The sequence below is a fragment of the Scleropages formosus genome, chromosome 5, assembly GCF_900964775.1.
Source record: "Scleropages formosus chromosome 5, fSclFor1.1, whole genome shotgun sequence".
Classification (NCBI taxonomy): Eukaryota; Metazoa; Chordata; class Actinopteri; order Osteoglossiformes; family Osteoglossidae; genus Scleropages; species Scleropages formosus.
This window is the reverse complement of record NC_041810.1, coordinates 6,977,316-6,997,095: the sequence shown is the minus strand read 5'-3', so window position 1 is coordinate 6,997,095 and position 19,780 is coordinate 6,977,316. Positions and strand designations below refer to the sequence as shown.

Here is a 19,780-nt window from a genome sequence, read left to right as displayed (position 1 = left end):
TAAAATTAGTCGGAATGACCGATCAATCGGTGGTTCAATTCGGGTCGCCACACGCATTGCTGTGCAGCACCATCTAAAATTTGAACAAGAAGCTCTTGGATGGTAAGTGTTGCTCGTTGAGTGCGCTGCCTTTCGACCGTCTGCAGGTGTTCCACGGAGAGTCGTGCGCTGCGCCCGTTTCCACTGTCCTGCGTGTGAGGAGGACCTTGCAGAGAGCACCATGTCCCGCTCTATGTTGGACATGAAGGAGTTTGGGGAGGCAGCGTCCTTCCTGCGCAAGAGTGACCTGGAGCTGCTGGCCGCACAAACGGTGGCCTTCGACGGTACCGCCAGTTTCCCTCGGCGAATGAGCGCCTTGATGACTTTATAGAACAAATTAAGGGGTCGTGGAGTTCGCTTCATTTCCCTTCTGTGCCGCAGCACAGAATTTGTGTCTCTCCACATGCCGCTCTTGCCACCTGCCTGTGACACCCATATTTTGGCCCTTTCTCCAGGTAAGAAGAAGGCATGGGTCCCTGATGACAAAGAAGCTTATGTGGAGGTGGAGATCAAGGAACTCCAAGGCGACAAGTACATAGTGGAGACGAAGGATGGAAGGGTGAGGGGGGGTCTCCGCTCACATCAGCACCCCAGAGGCTGATTTATACAAGAGCCTGTTTTTCCACATGGACAAAGAGGAGCAGGTGGTGGGAAGCCTTCTGAGATGTCCAAGGCTTGTAGGGTCACTGTCGGTTCACATACCTGAGTTTGCGATCCAAGGTCAGGACAGTGTCGTGGAATCCTATTCACGCTTAACCCACTTGGAAATTAAAAGCAATAAAGTTTTATATAGCAGTTCACTGAAGAGCAGCTGAGCACTTAAACCAGCACTGGAGAGGCAGCATCTCCAAACAGAAACAATACTGTCCTTAAATACATGTAGAGTTGGTGTAAACGATTTCTCGTTGGTCACATCACCACATGTTTACTTAACATGACTTGGTTACTACACAGATCTGGCAATTTCGAACTTTGAGTGCGTGAGGACAGGACAAAGACTAAACACGGGTTAACATTATCAGCGAGGGACACGGGGTCCACGACAAGATGGAAAAGGGCGTCTCGCAGCTGAGGGGTCGAGGCAGCCCTGCGTACGCGACCTTGGCGGTCTGCAGTCCGAGACCAAACAACAGGCTGAACTCATTATTTTCTCATCAGCTTAGAGAGAGAAGAGCTCAGATTCATCATAATATTGATGTTGCTTTGTTCTGTTTGCTTCGCTAAAGTTGTATCGATGGGACAGGAGGACACACACAGATGTTTCCAGCCACCACGCTGGCCCAGACGAGTAGGGAAGAATCACTGTAATGAGGACAGTAACAGGGGCTGTAGGGCCAGTCTGACCACCACCCTTCCGCACAGATCCTCACGGTGAAGGAGGGAGACATCCAGCAGATGAACCCCCCCAAGTTCGACATGATCGAGGACATGGCCATGTTGACACACCTCAACGAGGCCTCCGTGCTCTACAACCTGCGCCGCCGCTACAGCAACTGGATGATATATGTGAGTCTGCCGTGGGTCACGGGTCCGTTGGGAGGGGGTCAGAGGTCAAGAGGCGGTGGCAGTTGGGCGATGTTTTTAACCCATGAACGTCAAGGAAAGTCTCAAGATTCTCAGATACGTCACGGTACGAGTGGATGGTGTTGAGGTCCCGCTGCTCACACCGGGTGGGTTTTGTAGTTAAAGCTCCTCCCATCCATAACCGTCCCTCCCTCTGCAGACCTACTCGGGGCTCTTCTGTGTGACGGTCAATCCGTACAAGTGGCTGCCCGTCTACACGGCCCCAGTGGTCGCCGCCTACAAAGGCAAGCGCCGCTCTGAAGCCCCGCCCCACATCTACTCCATCGCGGACAATGCCTACAATGACATGTTGCGCAGTGAGTGCCACCCCCGTCCTTTCCATCTTGGGATTCGACCTTAGAAACAATAGAAGACACGCTTGGAAATTATCCACTTCCCAGGTGTGAAAGTGCTGGAAAATCGGGCACGTTTGAATGTCTTCGCAACAGCTGCGTCCTCTTGGATTCAGAATCCAGGTGTTAAGAAAACTGTCACTTCTCGAACGTTGCTGTAATTATTCTTTATTAATCTCGCACTTTTGTCCAACGTTTAGTTAATGTGAAAAGCCGGAAACAATGAGCAAATGGCAATCTGGCAGGAGATGATGATGTGTGTTATTTTACAAAATCAGAGCAGCCCAGGAAAGCACGGTCATTTAATAACTTGGTATTTCTTCACGTAGTGATCAGCTCAACAGAGTGACGCAGAACACACAGCAGACACAAAAAGAGGCAATAAACAGAAAGCAAAAGACAAAACAAAGACGGGGAGCAATTTGCTGCTGTACAGTTGCTACGAATGAGGTCAAGTGGCAACTTAGGAGAGGAAAACAAAAACACTCCCAGGAGAAGGAGATGGAAGAGAAACTGACCTCGGGGGTCCAAGTACGGTGGGGTTGTGTGGGGGCTTCTATATTTAAGAATTTCACTTTGTTTGGGTGATCCAGAATTTGCATCAATGGGACAGAAGATGTAATCCAGTGGTGACAGGCAACCTGATCTGGTAAAAATGGTGAAGGATTTGTCTGAAAAGACTGTTCCATATCCTCTGCTGACTCTTCACTGTTGTCCTCTCTCTGCCTCCAGATCGAGAGAATCAGTCCATGCTCATCACGTGAGTCCATTTCCTTTCTATGGCTTTAGTGAATGTCTAACATGTCACGTACAGGAGCAGCTTATTAATGTGCTCGCGATGGTTTGTAACGTTCAGCACATGTGCTTGTGGTCATACATACACTGACACCTTTAAAAATAACTCTTTTTCTTTCCTGCTTTCATATATACAGTACATATACATATATATGTACTGTATATATAAAAATTCCATGCTGGTAGGCAATTATTTATTTTTGCTACTTTTGCTGGGAATTCATTTTTGTGTCTTTCATATGATTTTTGTCACTGTTTTTCTTCTAGATGTCAGAGCTGGGCTACATTGTATCTGTGTTTGATTGGGACTGTAGCTAACAGTGTCTCCTCACGTTGTGCTCGTTTTCGGTACATGCTTTGCACATGTCATTTCAGTGTTGTGTGCACTTTTTTTGGTACATGCTCTGTACATATAATTTTGTTTGCCACTCCTAGCGGAGAATCCGGTGCTGGAAAAACTGTAAACACGAAACGTGTAATTCAGTATTTTGCCATTGTGGCAGCCCTGGGCGATGCATCCAGCAAGAAAGGAGTAAGGCAGAGTGCTTCCCGTTTTTTTTTTTTTTTTTTAATATAATTATTTTTTTGCTATTTTTCCCCCTGAACCCTTTTGATTTTTTTTTCTGATGGTTGTATTCTTGTACTGTTTTCGGTAGGGCTTTATGAGTTCTCCCCCCTTAAGGATTGTGTGTGCAGCTCTGTAAACCCCAGCCACCCCCAAGCTACGCTGCTCTGCCCTCTGACATTGTGTGTCCTTGAAGCCCTCGCTTCCCGCTCCACCTTTTTGAGTCTCACTTTTTTTTTAAAAAAACATTGTTCTCCCTTTTCCTGTTTTTTTTTTTATAAATATTTTGTCATTAACACTTGCAATCGTCTCCTTTTTGATCTTCATCTCCGTCTTTTTTCACACCCATTTTTGTCGTGCAAAACTCTTCCATTCATTTGTAGTCACATATGAAACATGTATATATGCACACACAGTGTGTATTTGTGTGTGTGTGTGTATATATATATATATATATATATAAAGTATATCTTCAAGCATAACAATGCATGTTTCTCGTTAGTGATTATTAAAAAATGGCACAGTGGATTTACAGCTACTCTGGGTTGTTGTCACACACTGACACTGATCATGTTTACCTTCTTTACCTACACAGGGGCCTGCCACCAAAACTGGGGTGAGTAAATTTACACCACAATACTATATATACTGAGAAAAGCACACATGCGGTGTGTGTAGACTGTGTAGAGAGCGAACTCTGTGATGGACCCTGGGGGCTCCATCTGGCTCCACACTGTGGTGTCTGACCACCCCCGACTCCCCGCGCCCACACAGGGGACCCTCGAAGACCAAATCATCGAGGCGAATCCGGCCATGGAGGCTTTCGGCAACGCCAAAACGCTGAGGAACGACAACTCGTCCCGTTTTGTGAGTGTCTGCCTGTCGATGTTTAGCTTGGGCAGGAGGTCCCAAGACCGAGCTAAATCATGGAAGGTTCTGGAAGGGTCTGTTGCCCACTCTTGTCTCCCTTCTTCCAACCCAAATACAGGGCAAGTTCATTCGAATCCACTTTGGGCCAACGGGGAAACTGGCCTCCGCTGACATCGACATCTGTGAGTAGATTTTTGGCAACAGTTTGGGCAAAGTGTTGATCAAACCCAGTCAACCCGGAATCAGGTCTCGCTTGTTGTTAAAGAAAAAAAAACTCATAACATATGAAATAATTGACAAAGGCATGCTTCTTTTTTAGACCTTCTGGAAAAATCCAGAGTGATATTTCAGCAGCCAGGAGAAAGGAGCTACCACATCTACTACCAGATAGTCTCCGCCAAGAAGCCAGAGCTCTTGGGTACGAGCGCTTCTGCCCAGCACTGCAACCACACTGAAACGCTCCTCCCCGCCATCATGGGGATTCTACTGTCCCTGGAGGTTTTACATAGAATCTGTTTGCTCACATTCCCGGGTCTTCTGAAATGCTCAAGCTGTGTGGTTGGTCTCTACCCTTCGCAGACATGCTCCTCGTGTCCAACAACCCCTACGACTACCATTTCTGCTCTCAGGGGGTCACGACCGTGGAGAATCTGGACGACGGCGAGGAGCTCCTGGCCACAGACGTAAGGACGGCTCCCCGGACTCCTCTTCCATATAACTCAGCACAGTTACAGCATCTCTCGACCACCAAACTGAACTCGTGATCCTCTGATCTGACCCTTGACCTCACATCCTTTTTTTTTTTTTTTTTTTAAAACCTCCCCAAAGAATGCCATGGAGATCCTGGGCTTCAGCACCGAGGAGAAGTACGGCTGCTACAAATTAGTGGGCGCCATCATGCAGTTCGGCAACATGAAGTTCAAGCAGAAGCAGCGTGAGGAGCAGGCAGAGGCGGACGGCACTGAAAGTGAGGAGTCAACTCAACTTGACCCGAACCAGGGCTGCTGTGTGCTGACTTTGAATGGGGACAAGAGGGGATCACAGCCCAAACCAAGACCGCTACATGTTGCAGTTATTAGTTTCTCCTGAGCAAACTTAACTGCTGAGAACCTCCTCCATTTGAGATCTTCACTTATTCCCCTTTCCACACTCCAAAAAACAACCGTGTCCTTAACAGGCCTTGATCCAGTGATCTTCGGGTTGCAGTTGCACTTGCTGTTGCTGTGGGTTTAAAGCACGTGCCTTTCTGTGCAGGTGCTGATAAAGCCTCGTACCTGATGGGTGTCAGCTCAGCTGACCTCATCAAGGGGCTCCTGCACCCACGGGTCAAGGTGGGCAACGAGTACGTCGTCAAGGGTCAGAACGTCGAGCAGGTGAGCGGACGGAGTGCTCGTCGTGCCAACAAGTCTTTTGCAACACACTTCTTCTAACAATTTATTTCAGCTATGAAAACGCGTCGTCATTTATCGCCCAAGAGCTTCTGGACAATTGACCTAAGAACGAAGTGAGGGGAAGGTACAAGCACAAACCGAGAGGTGGACACAGGTCAAGGTTGATTTGTTTCATTTGCCCGATGTGTTTTTCAGCAGGAAGAGTAAAGCACCAGATGTTGCAACAGTGTTTTGTACTTACTTAGCTGTTACACTTGTGTTTCTTGACTCATTAATATGCATCAGAGGAAATGTAGGAATGTGCTGTTGGCTGAGAAGTTGAGCATTCCGCAGTCTGGTATCCAAGCAACGGTGGGGGTGCATGTGATAGCTTTTTCTTCTGCTTTTTCCATTGGCACGGTGCCCATCTAGGTGAACTATGCCGTGGGCGCTCTGGCCAAGGCCACCTACGACCGCATGTTCAAGTGGCTGGTGGGACGAATCAATAAGACCCTGTACACCACCCTGCCGCGCCAGTTCTTCATAGGGGTGTTGGACATCGCTGGCTTCGAGATCTTTGAGGTGAGTTGCTGCAGATGGAACCACTTCATGTTGTTCAGATGAGACTGGTACACAGAGACTGCTTCCAGCTTCCCTTTCATGTCCTCTTTTGCTTCAGAAAAAGCTTTCAGCCAAAGGGGTCAGTTCTCCTGCATGTGGAAACATGTTTTTCAGGGTGTGAACCAACCCAGCCTTAGGTCCTTCTCCAAGGGTTAAGAATCAGACCTGAGCTTTGAGCAGCCTAGTGCGTGGTCTGTCTGACTTCTCACCTCTCTCCCAAACCCTCAGTACAACAGCTTTGAGCAGCTGTGCATCAACTTCACCAACGAGAAACTGCAACAGTTCTTCAACCACCACATGTTCATCCTGGAGCAGGAAGAGTACAAGAAGGAGGGCATCGAGTGGACCTTCATCGACTTTGGCCTGGACCTGCAGGCTTGCATTGACCTCATCGAGAAGGTGCGTGGTCATGTGTGTAAATAGTGCATAACTGTGTTGGGTGTGATGTGCTCATCTGATGAAAATGTGTGTGTGTGTTCCCAGCCCTTGGGGATTTTGTCCATCCTTGAAGAGGAGTGCATGTTCCCCAAGGCCACAGACACCAGCTTCAAGGCAAAGCTGTATGACAACCATCTGGGCAAGTCGCCCAACTTCCAGAAGCCTCGTATGGACAAGAAGCGCAAGTACGAGGCCCACTTCGAGCTGGTGCACTATGCTGGAGTGGTGAGTGAGGGTGCTCAAAGGATCATGGGAAACACGCGGGTGGCAGATAACGTCCTTAACCGTCTGTCTGGAAACAAAGGAGTCGTGTTTGTTGTCGCCAAGGTGCCGTACAACATCATCGGCTGGCTGGACAAGAACAAAGACCCGCTCAACGAGACTGTGGTGGCCATCTTCCAGAAGTCGTCCAACAAGCTTCTCGCGAGCCTCTACGAGAACTACATCAGCTCTGAAGCAGGTGAACCAAACTTTCACTTGGGGGGGGTAGGAGGTTCACTGGACACAGCCATTCCTCCCATTGTGTACATGAAATACATGGAGAGGACCCAGAATCAGACAGTTCTGACAGCCTGGTTCTTGTAGCTGATGCATGAGCAGATCTTGTCATTTGGACAAAACATTTCTTCATTTGGAGATTATGGTGAGAAATACAGTACAATTTACCATACCATTTATTTTGATATAGTGCTCAATCCGGAAGAGCACTTTCAGACTGCAGAAAAAGCAAACCACAAACATTCATGCATGGCACATATTTGCAGGAGACATTATAAATGAAAGTAAATAGTACAACAAAGACACAGGTAAACAGTTTAACAAAAACTTCAGAGAGTATAAGTAGTGGTCGTCGTCAACAGTGATGATGCGATGATAAAGTGGGCAGCTGGGGATGGAGGAGAGGAAAACAAAAATTCTGGCTTGCTGATTGCATGTGCTGAACTGAGATGTCACTTCGGTACACCTGTCGTGCACCCCACACACACACACACACACACACACATACACATACATGCTGTGTTTGCACCTCTTTGAAATAAAACTCTTCCTCTGTATGCAATAAATACACGCGACACTGTGACCCATTACCCGGTGGCTTTTTTCTGCAGCGGCCGAACACAAAGCGGGCACCAAGGAGAAGAGGAAGAAAGCCGCCTCTTTCCAGACGGTGTCGCAGTTGCACAAGGTGGGAACTGCCTCTGGCTCCGCCCACCTCATTACTTTTAATCAGAAGGAAAAATTGCCACTTTTAAGTACTTTATCAACTGCAGTTTTCTCTCTAAACCCAGCACCTGCACAAAGCACACCTTTCCCATGAGCAACATCCAGGCAAAGCCCCACCCCTTTAATATGCCACCCCCACCCATCGTTGCCAGGTCGCAGGTCACAGGTCTCAAGAAATGAGGAGGAGGCAGTTAAGACTTGCAGTGATGTTTAGGAACGCTAAAGACATGAACATCACTTTAAGTCTGTGCTGGCTCTGCCGTCCAGTGCTCCAACCCGACCCCAGATCCCTCCTTCCCCCTAGGTCGATTAGTCTGGTAAGTCCACCACAACCCAGCAATTACTTGCCAGCTCCCCTGAGAATGACTCTGAAATCCTTGAGCAAATAATGAAGTTGAAAGGCAGGTGAACAACGATCGTCCTCTACCCATCAACCTGTAAACTGCAGTCCAATCGCTGACAGCCATCTGATTGCTGTCTGCAGGAGAACCTGAACAAGCTCATGACGAACCTGCGGTGCACCCAGCCCCACTTTGTGCGCTGCATCATCCCCAACGAGACTAAGACTCCAGGTAAGAGCCACCGTAGGCCTGACAGAATTCGGGAGGCGTTGCACTCCTGAGCTCTTCTTGGGGTTTTGGAAACGGGAATGTCCACTGGAGTTCATGCAGGAGAACCTCTCCATGGCTTGTTGAGTAAAATTCAAGAAAGGCTATAAACACAACACTCCTTTCCCCCTCTTTCAGGGGTCATGGATGCCTTCCTCGTACTTCACCAGCTGCGCTGTAACGGCGTGCTGGAGGGAATCCGTATCTGCAGGAAGGGCTTCCCCAACCGCATCCTCTACGCAGACTTCAAGCAGCGGTCAGTTTTGTTCAGCTGTCATAAGGGGACAATTTCAGCTTTAAAAATATAACCTTATCGTGAAAGAAATGGACATTCACGGTAACTTCTTCAAAACCCCACAGGTACCGCATATTGAACCCCCATGCCATCCCGGACGACAAGTTCGTGGACAGCAGGAAGGCGGCCGAAAAGCTGCTGGGCTCACTGGATATCGACCACAACCAATACAGGTTCGGGCACACCAAGGTGAGCAGTCCTGCGGCTCTCAGGGTTACTTAGTGACACAAAGAGCTACTTACCAACACTAAGTTGTGCGTTGCGTGACGTGCTTTTACACGTCCTGGATTCTCAACTTGCAAACACATTTGGAATCGGAAGCCTCTTTGTTTGTCGCTCAATGTCACAAGCTGTAGATGCCGTGGAATCAAATGAAATCTGATGTGTGGGTGCCCTTTCCTGCCATCTATAGGCTCGGAGTATAAATGCAGATTAATTTCTGTTCTGAGAGAAGTGAAGGTAAAGTGAAAATGCAATTTAAAAAAAAACACTTCACAATTGCTCTTTTTTTAAATTTTAATAGTGTGTACATGTATTTAAAAACATTTTGTATGTCACCATATGAAAGTGTTTGCTAGCATGTGTAGGCACATAGTAGCAAAGTGGTTAGAGCTGCTGCCTTTGGTGCCAAAGGTCACAAGTTCGATCCCCACTTCTAGATAGAGTACCCTTGAGCAAGGTACTTACCCCCCATTGCTCCAGTAACATTAGCTAGCTGTATAAATGGGTACAAAATTGTAAATTGCTGTGGAGGAAAGCAACGAGTAAATGTGTGAGTATGTCTATGTACTTAAGTTAATTCCCACATGACTATATCTAGGTGTGTGTACTTATACATATTTCTTGTGTTTGGACTCTGCAGGTGTTCTTCAAAGCGGGGCTCCTGGGTCAGCTGGAGGAGATGCGGGATGAGCGACTGGCACGTGTGCTCACCCTGCTACAGGCTGCCAGCCGGGGCAAGCTCATGAGGATGGAGTTGCAGAGGATGCTGGAAAGGCGGTATGTGGTCAAGGAGTCCTCACCAATGCCTGAACCTAGGCCCTCACTGTACTTACATTTCCATTTATTTATTTAGCAGAAACTTTTCTCCAAAGCAACTCCCAATGAACTCTATGTAGTGTTATCAGCCCACACACCTTATTCACTGTGGTGACTTACACTGCTAGATACACTACTTACAGTGGGTCACTTATCCATACACCAGTGGAACACACTCTGTCACTCACACACGATGGAGAAACCTGAACAGCATGTCTGGACTGTGGGAGGGAACTAGAGCACCCAGAGGAAACCCACACAGCTACAGGAAGAACATGCAAACTCCACACAGAGTGAGCAGGGATTGAACCCGCATCCTCTTGCACCACCCAGACGCTGTGAGACAGCAGCGCTACTCACTGTGCCACCATGTCACCCACCGTACTTCGATCCAGAGTCCACGTGGAGATGTCTGGTAGCATATGTCCTTTGTTCCACTGGCTCCCTGACCGAGGAAGGTGGTGACATGAGCTGGACAGCAGCTGTTCTGAGTCCATCCTATAAATAACACCCCTGACCCACCAACCCTTTTGTTCCATGGGATCGTTTCACGTATCGGCCTCATGATGAGGGATTAAGGCTGTTAAGTTTGTGGTCGGGCTTCATTCTAAATGACTAACTACCCGCACCTCGCCTTTGTTGGGCAGTCACTCAGGCCTGCGGGTTGGCTGTCCCCACCAGCCCCGACACATCCCCAAGCCTTATTTGGTCCCCATGACATGGGGGTCTGATTTAGAACAATGGTGGGGAAGGTGGCTCCAATTACAGGATCCCACCACAATTCGTTCCACCGGACAGCGATCGCAGGGTGGGTAAAGCAATAACAGGCGAGGTGGACAGCAAGGCCAACCCTAGGGTAGAGAGACACTGCTTCCTAGTTACAAATTTTTACCTTCTGCCCCACAGCTCCTTTTGTATAGACATGTACTGTTCTGCACCCACCTCCCACCACATACTCAGTTTGTGGGTCTTTATCAACATTGCAGTGTTTGGCTATTAATAAGTGGACTTTGAGCCTCAAAGGCCTGTTGCTGTCACCCAACACAACCGTTGCTCCCATAGGGATGCTATAATGATCATCCAGTGGAATATCCGGGCCTTCCATGCAGTAAAGAACTGGCCATGGATGAAGCTTTTCTTCAAGATCAAACCCCTGCTGAGGAGCGCAGCCACAGAGAAGGAGATGGCAAACCTGAAGGAAGAGTTCCTCAAGTTGAAGGAGGCACTGGAGAAAAGTGAGGCCAAGCGTAAAGAACTGGAAGAGAAGCAGGTCACTTTGGTCCAGGAGAAAAATGACCTCTCCCTGCAGCTCCAGGCTGTGAGTATCAAGTATCCCTTGGCACAGAGCACCACACATTCTTCTGCCAACGTGGCACTGATCTGAACAACATCTGAAACATTACAGTCAACTAAGGCAGGAATTCTCTCAAAAGCATTCCAACATGATGTACGCAAAGAATAATACAGGCACAGTACCATGTGATTTTTACACTTTCAGCTAATTAAATAGGTGATGGAATGGACTTAGGTGATCCAGTGGTACCAGCAACAGGGACTAAATAATCCAAAGATCTCCAGGCATGTTCTCACACACAATGAAAGGATCCCACATTTCCATGGGAATGAGTTTTCTCTCTCACTCCGAACTCCACTCCACACTTCCAGGAGCAGGACAACCTAGCAGATGCTGAGGAGCGCTGCGACCAACTGATCAAGACCAAGATCCAGCTGGAGGCCAAGGTGAAGGAGTTGACAGAGCGACTGGAGGATGAGGAGGAAATGAGTGCCTCTGTCCTCGCCAAGAAACGGAAGCTGGAGGACGAGTGTGCGGAACTCAAGAAGGACATTGATGACCTGGAGATCACACTGGCCAAGGTGGAAAAGGAGAAGCATGCCACAGAGAACAAGGTGGGATCTTAAAATACAGTGGATTCAGGAGTCTTTAGTAGAATCAGATGCAGAGCAGACAAGTGGTCATTACCTCTGTCTTGTCGAATACCTCATGTGACCACTTTGCTGGTATACCTTCCTCTTCTTCTCCTTCAGGTGAAAAACCTGGTTGAGGAAATGGCAGCACTGGATGAGACCATCCTAAAGCTGACCAAGGAGAAGAAGGCATTGCAGGAAGCACACCAACAGACTCTGGATGACCTTCAGGCAGAAGAGGACAAGGTCAACGTCCTGACAAAAGCCAAAGCCAAGCTGGAGCAGCAGGTTGACGATGTGAGTTACTGTCCGCTCACCCAGAGTCATAACTAAAACTCTAAGACGGCACCTTGCCCAGCATCCAGTCATCTCCCATACAGAGCCAACCAAACCTATAATACAGTTGTTAAAAGATACCGTGCAATACAGAGCACCTCAGATAATACAGGTTAAAATACATGCAGGATCATACATACCATTCAGTATGTGAATTGAAATGGGATTTCATTAAGTTCAACATTGACTGCAGTAGTTTTTCCTTGTATCTTAGAATCAAATTTTTAAAAACAAAAAAAAAAAAAAAAAAAAAAAACTTTTGTTGAAGCAGTGTTGGAAATAAAGGTAACTTGGTTGTTTGAGCTGTAGTATCTCCCTGCCCAGCTGGAGGGTTCCCTGGAGCAAGAGAAAAAGGTGCGCATGGACCTGGAACGAGCCAAGCGCAAGCTGGAGGGGGATCTCAAGCTCTCCATGGAGTCTGTCATGGATCTGGAGAACGATAAGCAGCAGCTGGAGGAGAAGCTAAAGAAGTGAGATATCGAAACTGTTTAGTTTCTTTTGGGGCTGGGGATCGAGATGTTTCAGGTACCACAGGAAGCCACCAAGAAAAGAATCTTATTTAATGATGTACAATAGGTAATCTCAAAGTGGTACTGGGAGAAAAATTTTGAGAAAGGTGATGAAATCCTGGGAGGGGAATAGAAATGGGGAAATGAAAATTACTGCATATATGCCAGTTAAGAGGTATGTTGTATGGGATGATGATCTTGGGGGGGTACAAAGATCGTTAAACAGCTTTTTTAAATATGTACATACATTGGAACTTGTGTTATAGGTCATGTGATTTCTATTTTGCACATAAAACCTGTGTTGACCTTTTAACTCTTGCAGGAAGGACTTTGAGATGAACCAGATCAACTCCAAGATTGAAGATGAGCAGGTGCTGGTGGCTCAGCTGCAGAAGAAAATCAAGGAGCTGCAGGTATGAGGTCTGCATCTCAACACCTGGACTGGTACTGTCCCACTGAGGTTCGTTTGAGGTATATCAGTGTCTGATGGCAAGGTGGCCTCACAGGCATCTTTCACATGATGAAGAGCTAAACGAATAAAACATACTGTGTGCTGGAACCAACATTGTTTGGATACAAGATGAGGGTCTCCTGTGGAAACTGCTGAGTGATACATCTTAACGCCCCTTACCCTATACAGCCCTGAAAGGACTTCAATGATGGCCACAGTCATGGTTACCCTAGACCAAGATGTGCTTTGAAAGCAGGAAATAAAGTTCATATTCCACCTGTATCATCTGTATGAACTTTCAATGACAACAACTACATGGTTTACATCCTCCCAGGCACGTATTGAGGAGCTGGAGGAGGAACTGGAGGCTGAGCGGGCTGCCCGGGCCAAGGTGGAAAAGCAGCGGAGCGATGTTACCCGGGAGCTGGAGGAGCTCAGCGAGAGGCTGGAGGAGGCAGGGGGGGCCACAGCTGCCCAAGCAGAGATGAACAAGAAGCGGGAGACGGACTTCCTGAAGCTGCGGCGTGACCTGGAGGAGGCCATGCTGCATCACGAGGCCACGGCTGCTGCCCTGCGAAAGAAGCATGCTGATAGCGTGGCCGAGCTGAGCGAGCAGATCGACAGCCTACAGCGCGTCAAGCAAAAGCTCGAGAAGGAGCGGAGCGAGGCAAAAATGGAGGCTGATGATCTGGCCTCCAACTTAGAGCAGCTCTCCAAGAATAAGGTAGGATGAACTAGAATTGTGGAAGACTGAGTCAACATTCAGACTGTTGAAGCAATCTGGGTATATTCTTTTCTTTTTCTCATTATGCAAATCCATAAAAGAACCCAAAAGATGAGAAATGCCTTAGAAATGTCCTCAACTTCTTGACAAAATCAGTTCTTCCTGTACATGGTACAAGTCCTACTGAGGCAGAACATATGTCTCTAAGGGGAACCATTTTCTCACCACCCACTTCCCCAACTTCCAACCCAGGCAACCTCTGACAAGCTGTGCAGAGCTTATGAGGACCAGCTGAGCGAGTCCAAGGCCAAGGTGGAGGAGCTCCAGAGGCAGCTTAGCGAGGTCACTTCTGGGCGAGCCAGGTCTCAGGCAGAGAGCTGTAAGTATAGCACATCAGAGTGAAAGTTGGGCTAAAGTCTGGGGCCAAGATCAAGAGAGAAGAGCATTTCCAGCTCTGCTCATGTTCTCTTCCAGTGTCACTCTACCATGCTTACTAAACAATTTGTCCATATCCCCTCTGTGCAGCTGAGTTCAGCAGGAGACTGGATGAACGTGAGACCCTTGTCACCCAGCTACAGCGCACCAAGAACTCTCTCTCCCAAAATGTGGAGGACCTCAAGAGGCAGCTGGAGGAGGAGAACAAGGTTAGAGACATGGGCTTAACTGGGTTTTTGGTTAGTAAAAGTGAAAGGCGTACAAACTGGTAGAGGGATTTCCTACGTACGTTCATGTCTGATTTTCCTACGTATCCCGATTCAAACTGCTTTTGTCGTCGCTGCAGGCAAAGAATGCCTTGGCTCATGCTCTGCAGTCCTCACGGCACGACTGCGACCTGCTGAGGGAGCAGTATGAGGAGGAACAGGAGGCCAAGTCTGAGCTCCAGCGTTCCCTGTCCAAGGCCAACGCTGAGGTGGCCCAGTGGAGAACGAAGTACGAGACCGATGCTATCCAGAGGACCGAGGAGCTGGAGGAAGCCAAGTGAGTTGGTTGTGGTCTTCTCTGTAGTGAAACCATCTCAATGAAGAAGAGAACAAATGACTGTCTTTTTTGCAACACAAAATCCCTGCGTTGGCTATGGGTTCGATACCTTTCCTACTATTCAAATCCATAACATACTGGCTCCTCATATTAAAGTATAAATTCTTAAAAATGCTAACATTTTTCCAGTTCATTGTGTAGCAGAATAAACTGGACTATCAATGTAAGCCATACATGCAAAGGTTACATTTAAACCTTCTCGCAAACAGGAAGAAGCTGACTATACGCCTCCAGGAAGCCGAGGAGGGAGTAGAGGCTTCCAATGCTAAGTGCTCCTCCCTGGAGAAGACCAAGCACAGGTTGCAGACGGAGATCGAGGACCTGGTTGTAGACCTGGAGAGGTCCAACTCGGCTGCTGCCGCCCTTGACAAGAAGCAGCGGAACTTTGACAAGGTGCTGGCTGAGTGGCGCCAGAAGTATGAGGAGTGTCAGTCAGAGCTGGAGGCCTCGCAGAAGGAGTCACGCAGTCTGAGCACAGAGCTCTTCAAGCTGAAAAATTCCTATGAAGAGGCTCTTGACCAACTGGAGACCATAAAACGAGAAAACAAGAACCTTCAAGGTAAGCGTGGCCGTCACCTTAGTGCTTAATTGGCTTCAGCAGTAGTTAGAAGGTAAATGCATGTGGTAAAACTGAGCTTTTTCTCTATGGCCATTTTTTTTTTTTTTTTTTTTTATTATTTCCCTACTGTAGTAGTTCAGTGTACAACAGCTTGGGACAAACTGCCCAACCTTTCTTTTAGGTTGAGACCTACATGAAGTCCCTTCTACATTCAGTTTCTTGAACATGACATTTCAAACTGAGCTTATTCTAAAATGAAGTCTAACAGGCCTGAAAGTGATCAGAACTCACGAGAAAATCACTGTTACTCTTCCAGAGGAAATTTCCGACCTTTCTGACCAGATCAGTCAGGGTGGAAAGACCATCCATGAGCTGGAGAAGATAAAGAAGGGCCTGGATCAGGAGAAGACTGAAATCCAGGCAGCATTAGAGGAAGCCGAGGTAACCTGTTCATAATTAGATTCTCCACATATGGTGCATTTATGAAGAGATGATGATAACCAGTTAGACTTGCTGGAGGCAGTTGTAGTTCTGAAGAGCTATTAGATGCCCTATTCTTTCACAAACTATTTGGTAATCAGTTATGCCACGAGTCATGCTTGTGCCAGGTGGATTGACAGTTTGCCTGTACCTGTGCAGGGCACTCTGGAACATGAGGAGAGCAAGACCCTTCGCATCCAGCTGGAGCTCAACCAGATCAAAGCTGAGGTTGACCGGAAGATGGCGGAGAAAGATGAGGAAATAGACAACCTGCGGTAAGAGAGCTTTTGCTGACCTAATGAACCCAAAGCTTGAAAAGTTGTAAAACTTTCCAAAGACGCCATGGAATGAAGGCATAAGAATAGAAGACATTTGGTGACTTACCCTTCAGAGATCTTATTCTGTCAATATCATAAGCTTCAGAAGTGGCTTAGGTTCAGGAGTGCTGGTTTGACTACAGCGAACCTTTGATTCGAGTACAGTTGGGCGTTACGAGGGTCTTGCCCCTGAGTCGTTTCTTATTCTAACAGCCGGAACCACCAGCGTGCCCTGGAGTCCATGCAGGCCACCCTGGATGCAGAGGCCAAGTCCCGGAATGAGGCCCTCAGGCTTAAAAAGAAAATGGAGGGAGACCTCAATGAGATAGAGATCCAGCTGAACCATGCCAATCGCCAAGCTGCTGAAGCCCAGAAACTGGTGCGTCAGCTGCAAGCTCAAATCAAGGTACGTGACCCTTCATAAAAGGAAGATGACAGCTCCACCCATTTCTGCTGTTGATGGCTCTTCGAAGTCCGAACACATTTGACTAGCGAGCAATAAGACCACCCAGGAACTATTCTTTCAGTGGCCAGGCTTGTAACGATTTCTTGTGCTGAAGGCAAGAGCGTTTTCCTCAAGGCTCAGCTTATAGTTTGTGCTGCCCTGCATTCTCCCAGGACCTTCAGATCGAGCTGGATGACACCATCCACAAGAACGATGACCTCAAAGAGCAGGTGGCGGTGACAGAACGTCGAAACCAGCTGCTGTCCTCTGAGGTAGAGGAGCTTCGCGGCCTACTGGAGCAGAGCGATCGTGCCCGTAAACTCGCCGAACACGAGCTGATGGAATCCACCGAGCGCGTCAACCTACTACACTCCCAGGTATGTGAGGTCTATAGGGTGGATAAGGCTGCAGACTGAGAAAGAGGATCAGAAATCCAGTAACAGGAAGGAAATTCTTTCCTTTTCACTACAGAACACTGGACTTATCAACCAGAAGAAGAAGCTGGAAAGTGACTTGACTATGCTATCTGGCGAGGTGGATGAGGCTGTGCAGGAGTGTCGCAATGCTGAGGAGAAGGCCAAGAAGGCTATCACCGATGTGAGTGCTTTACCAGGCCTGAAGTTTCAGAAATGTTTGTCACACGCAGTTGAATAAACATGCTCACATGATGTTGTGATTTTAAATAGCTTTTTTTTTGTGGATCAACTATTGATACTTTGGATTAAAATTCTTACTTTTCATGAAAAATGGTAATCAGCTGGGGAGTTCTCATATGTGCCCATAATATAAGAACAAATGCATGAATGGTCACTCAATTTTCCTTAACATCTATCTTCTGGTGTCAAGCAAAGGCCTGTCTATGGTATTCTCCTGATTCTCTCATGCAGGCAGCCATGATGGCAGAAGAGTTAAAGAAGGAGCAAGACACCAGTGCCCACCTGGAAAGGATGAAGAAGAACATGGAGCAGACCATCAAGGACCTGCAGCATCGTCTGGATGAGGCTGAGCAGATAGCCCTCAAAGGGGGCAAGAAACAGATCCAAAAGCTGGAGGGCAGGGTAAGACACAGAGGGAAACTGTGAAATTGTGCCTTTGCGTAACATGTGTCTCCCAGTCTCACTACACCACCACCCTTATTCTTTCAGCATTACCTTGTTCACCATGGGTACGTTTTGATGGTTTCTAGCCCACTTCCCTCTCCACTTTCTCCAACTAGGTGAGAGAACTGGAAAACGAGTTGGAGGCTGAGCAGAAGAAGAGTAACGAGTTCCAGAAAGGAGTACGCAAATATGAGAGAAGGATCAAGGAACTCACCTATCAGGTACACCTCCACCCCATACTGAGGGTGGGACAATGTCTGAATTGGAGGCATTATTGCCATATTGCTTTCACAGTCTGGTCCCAATTGCTCAGCTCTGCACCCTGAATAATACTGAAACAGTAATCACTTGTATTTGTGGTATGAGATCACCTTCCTCAGTGTGAAGTACAAGACAATTCAGATCCTTTTCAGAGACTGTACTTTGCTAGACCTTTCAATAAATCGCAAGTTGAATGATTTGTATTGAGGTGGCAAAAAGAGGTAGGTTCAAGAACAAGACAAAAACTGTCCAATGTGGAGGGAAACTGGAGAAACAAAAATAGGGCTTTAAGTTTTGAAGTCTGGAACACAAACTCAGTCCACTTTACACTTGCAGACAGAGGAGGACCGCAAAAACCTGGCACGTCTCCAAGATCTCATTGACAAGCTGCAGTCCAAGGTGAAGACCTATAAGCGCCAGGCCGAGGAAGCGGTAAGCAAGGCGCCCGACTTACTTGCTCGTAACACGTTTTTCATCCTGAGGAACGAGTCTGAGTTTCGCGTTTAAGGTTGCAGCAAATAATGCAGCCATGGTGCATTCATACCCCCTACAGTTAATATGTTGCATCTTCACATATTAAATTTACTTTGCTTGCATCCTCAGGAGGAACAGGCCAACACCAACCTGTCCAAGTTCAGGAAGGTGCAACACGAGCTGGACGACGCAGAGGAACGGGCTGAAATGGCCGAGTCACAGGTCAACAAGCTGCGCATTCGCACCCGTGACCAAGGGGGGAAGGTGAGTTCAACACCCACCCAGAACATTCATAGGAAAAGTAAAACGATGAGGTGGTGAAGTTGAAGGTTGTACAGGTGGGTCCTATGCTACATGATGTCCCACTATACATCGTTTTGCAGATACCTCACTATACCAGAGGGAAGCCTTTTAACTTGGAACTGAAAGTTACTAAACCTAAAATAGCTACATCATCTCTCCATTGTCAAAAACCAATTGTCCAATGCAGCATTACAGTGGTCTATAGCTAAAGTGCCAACTCTGAACTGACAGTAAAAAATTACTGTCTTGTCAGTGCTTTGCTTTAAAGCACATTTCCTACATTTATTCATTTACCTAATGCTTTTCTCCAAATTTACTCAGTGTTAATCTGCTTATAATGGTTTATCGTTTTATACGGTCAGGTAATTACTACTTGAGCAATTTAGCATAAGGGATTCAAACCTGTGACCTTCAGTTCCAAAGCCAACAGCTGTAAGCATTATGCCCTCAGCTGCCCCTTCCGCTGTGACGTGTCTAGTTGTAAAATAAATGCTCAAGCATAAACAGTCTGGTTATTATACTGTAGCTATACCATTCTTTCTGACTGAACTCCAGCTCGTTCACGTTTAAGTAGGACTGAATCGGTAGGACTTTACCCACACCGGTGCGGCAGAGTATGAACTGATCCATGTTCCGCTTTTCCAGATTGCAGAGTGAACATCCCTCACCCCCACTCATCTGCGCAACTGACCAGCTGCCAGTTGTGTGAGAGTCCTGTTGCTTTTGTCATTTATGCAAATCTAAGCAATTCTGTTTGCATTCTTTCAGCTTTTCATTAAGTTTATCAAAGTGCAAGTCTGTTCGAGCAGCAATACGGCATACATTTAGATTCAAATATCTTGCATCCATATAATATGGACTATCCAAAGATTAGTTACAGTAACATACCTTGCACCCAAAGATAGCTTTAATTCCTTCTGGCAAGCCACTGCCACCTTCTCGAATTCACATCCTGAAATAAGCTCTATCCCAAATAAAACTGTGTGACTGGTTTGAATTTTCTTGTGAGTAAAAAGAGGGCCAGAAATGTAAACATGCACAAATACACCCAGCTTTAAAAAGGTATGAGAATTATACT

At 47.2% G+C, this 19,780-nt stretch overlaps 1 protein-coding gene across 1 annotated transcript; it reads left to right on the top strand.

Annotated features, from left to right (window-relative positions):
* The first annotated feature begins 220 nt into the window (after nucleotides 1-220).
* On the top strand, nucleotides 221-19,673 carry myh7ba (myosin, heavy chain 7B, cardiac muscle, beta a). Its single transcript, XM_018746226.2, has 42 exons — nucleotides 221-323; nucleotides 495-598; nucleotides 1,402-1,545; nucleotides 1,763-1,919; nucleotides 2,688-2,715; nucleotides 3,186-3,280; nucleotides 3,906-3,931; nucleotides 4,090-4,182; nucleotides 4,304-4,367; nucleotides 4,505-4,603; nucleotides 4,765-4,868; nucleotides 5,014-5,152; nucleotides 5,440-5,558; nucleotides 5,988-6,137; nucleotides 6,405-6,575; nucleotides 6,660-6,839; nucleotides 6,942-7,074; nucleotides 7,724-7,800; nucleotides 8,323-8,410; nucleotides 8,585-8,702; nucleotides 8,807-8,930; nucleotides 9,604-9,740; nucleotides 10,842-11,097; nucleotides 11,445-11,687; nucleotides 11,826-12,002; nucleotides 12,366-12,511; nucleotides 12,873-12,963; nucleotides 13,336-13,725; nucleotides 13,978-14,104; nucleotides 14,251-14,369; nucleotides 14,507-14,703; nucleotides 14,973-15,322; nucleotides 15,639-15,763; nucleotides 15,962-16,077; nucleotides 16,333-16,525; nucleotides 16,738-16,941; nucleotides 17,036-17,161; nucleotides 17,452-17,622; nucleotides 17,781-17,885; nucleotides 18,262-18,357; nucleotides 18,529-18,663; nucleotides 19,348-19,673. Exons 1-42 carry the CDS (start codon nucleotides 221-223, stop codon nucleotides 19,357-19,359), a joined length of 5,832 nt encoding a protein of 1,943 aa, XP_018601742.2. The 3' UTR covers nucleotides 19,360-19,673.
* Nucleotides 19,674-19,780: the final 107 nt, after the last annotated feature.

Excerpts from the sequence above, each read along its gene's own strand:
- myh7ba (XM_018746226.2), top strand. The coding sequence starts at position 221 with ATGTCCCGCTCTATGTTGGACATGAAGGAGTTTGGGGAGGCAGCGTCC. Across the intron at positions 4,869-5,013 it reads AGGAGCTCCTGGCCACAGAC|AATGCCATGGAGATCCTGGG; the intron begins GTAAGGACGGCT and ends ACCTCCCCAAAG. Across the intron at positions 8,931-9,603 it reads ACAGGTTCGGGCACACCAAG|GTGTTCTTCAAAGCGGGGCT; the intron begins GTGAGCAGTCCT and ends TGGACTCTGCAG.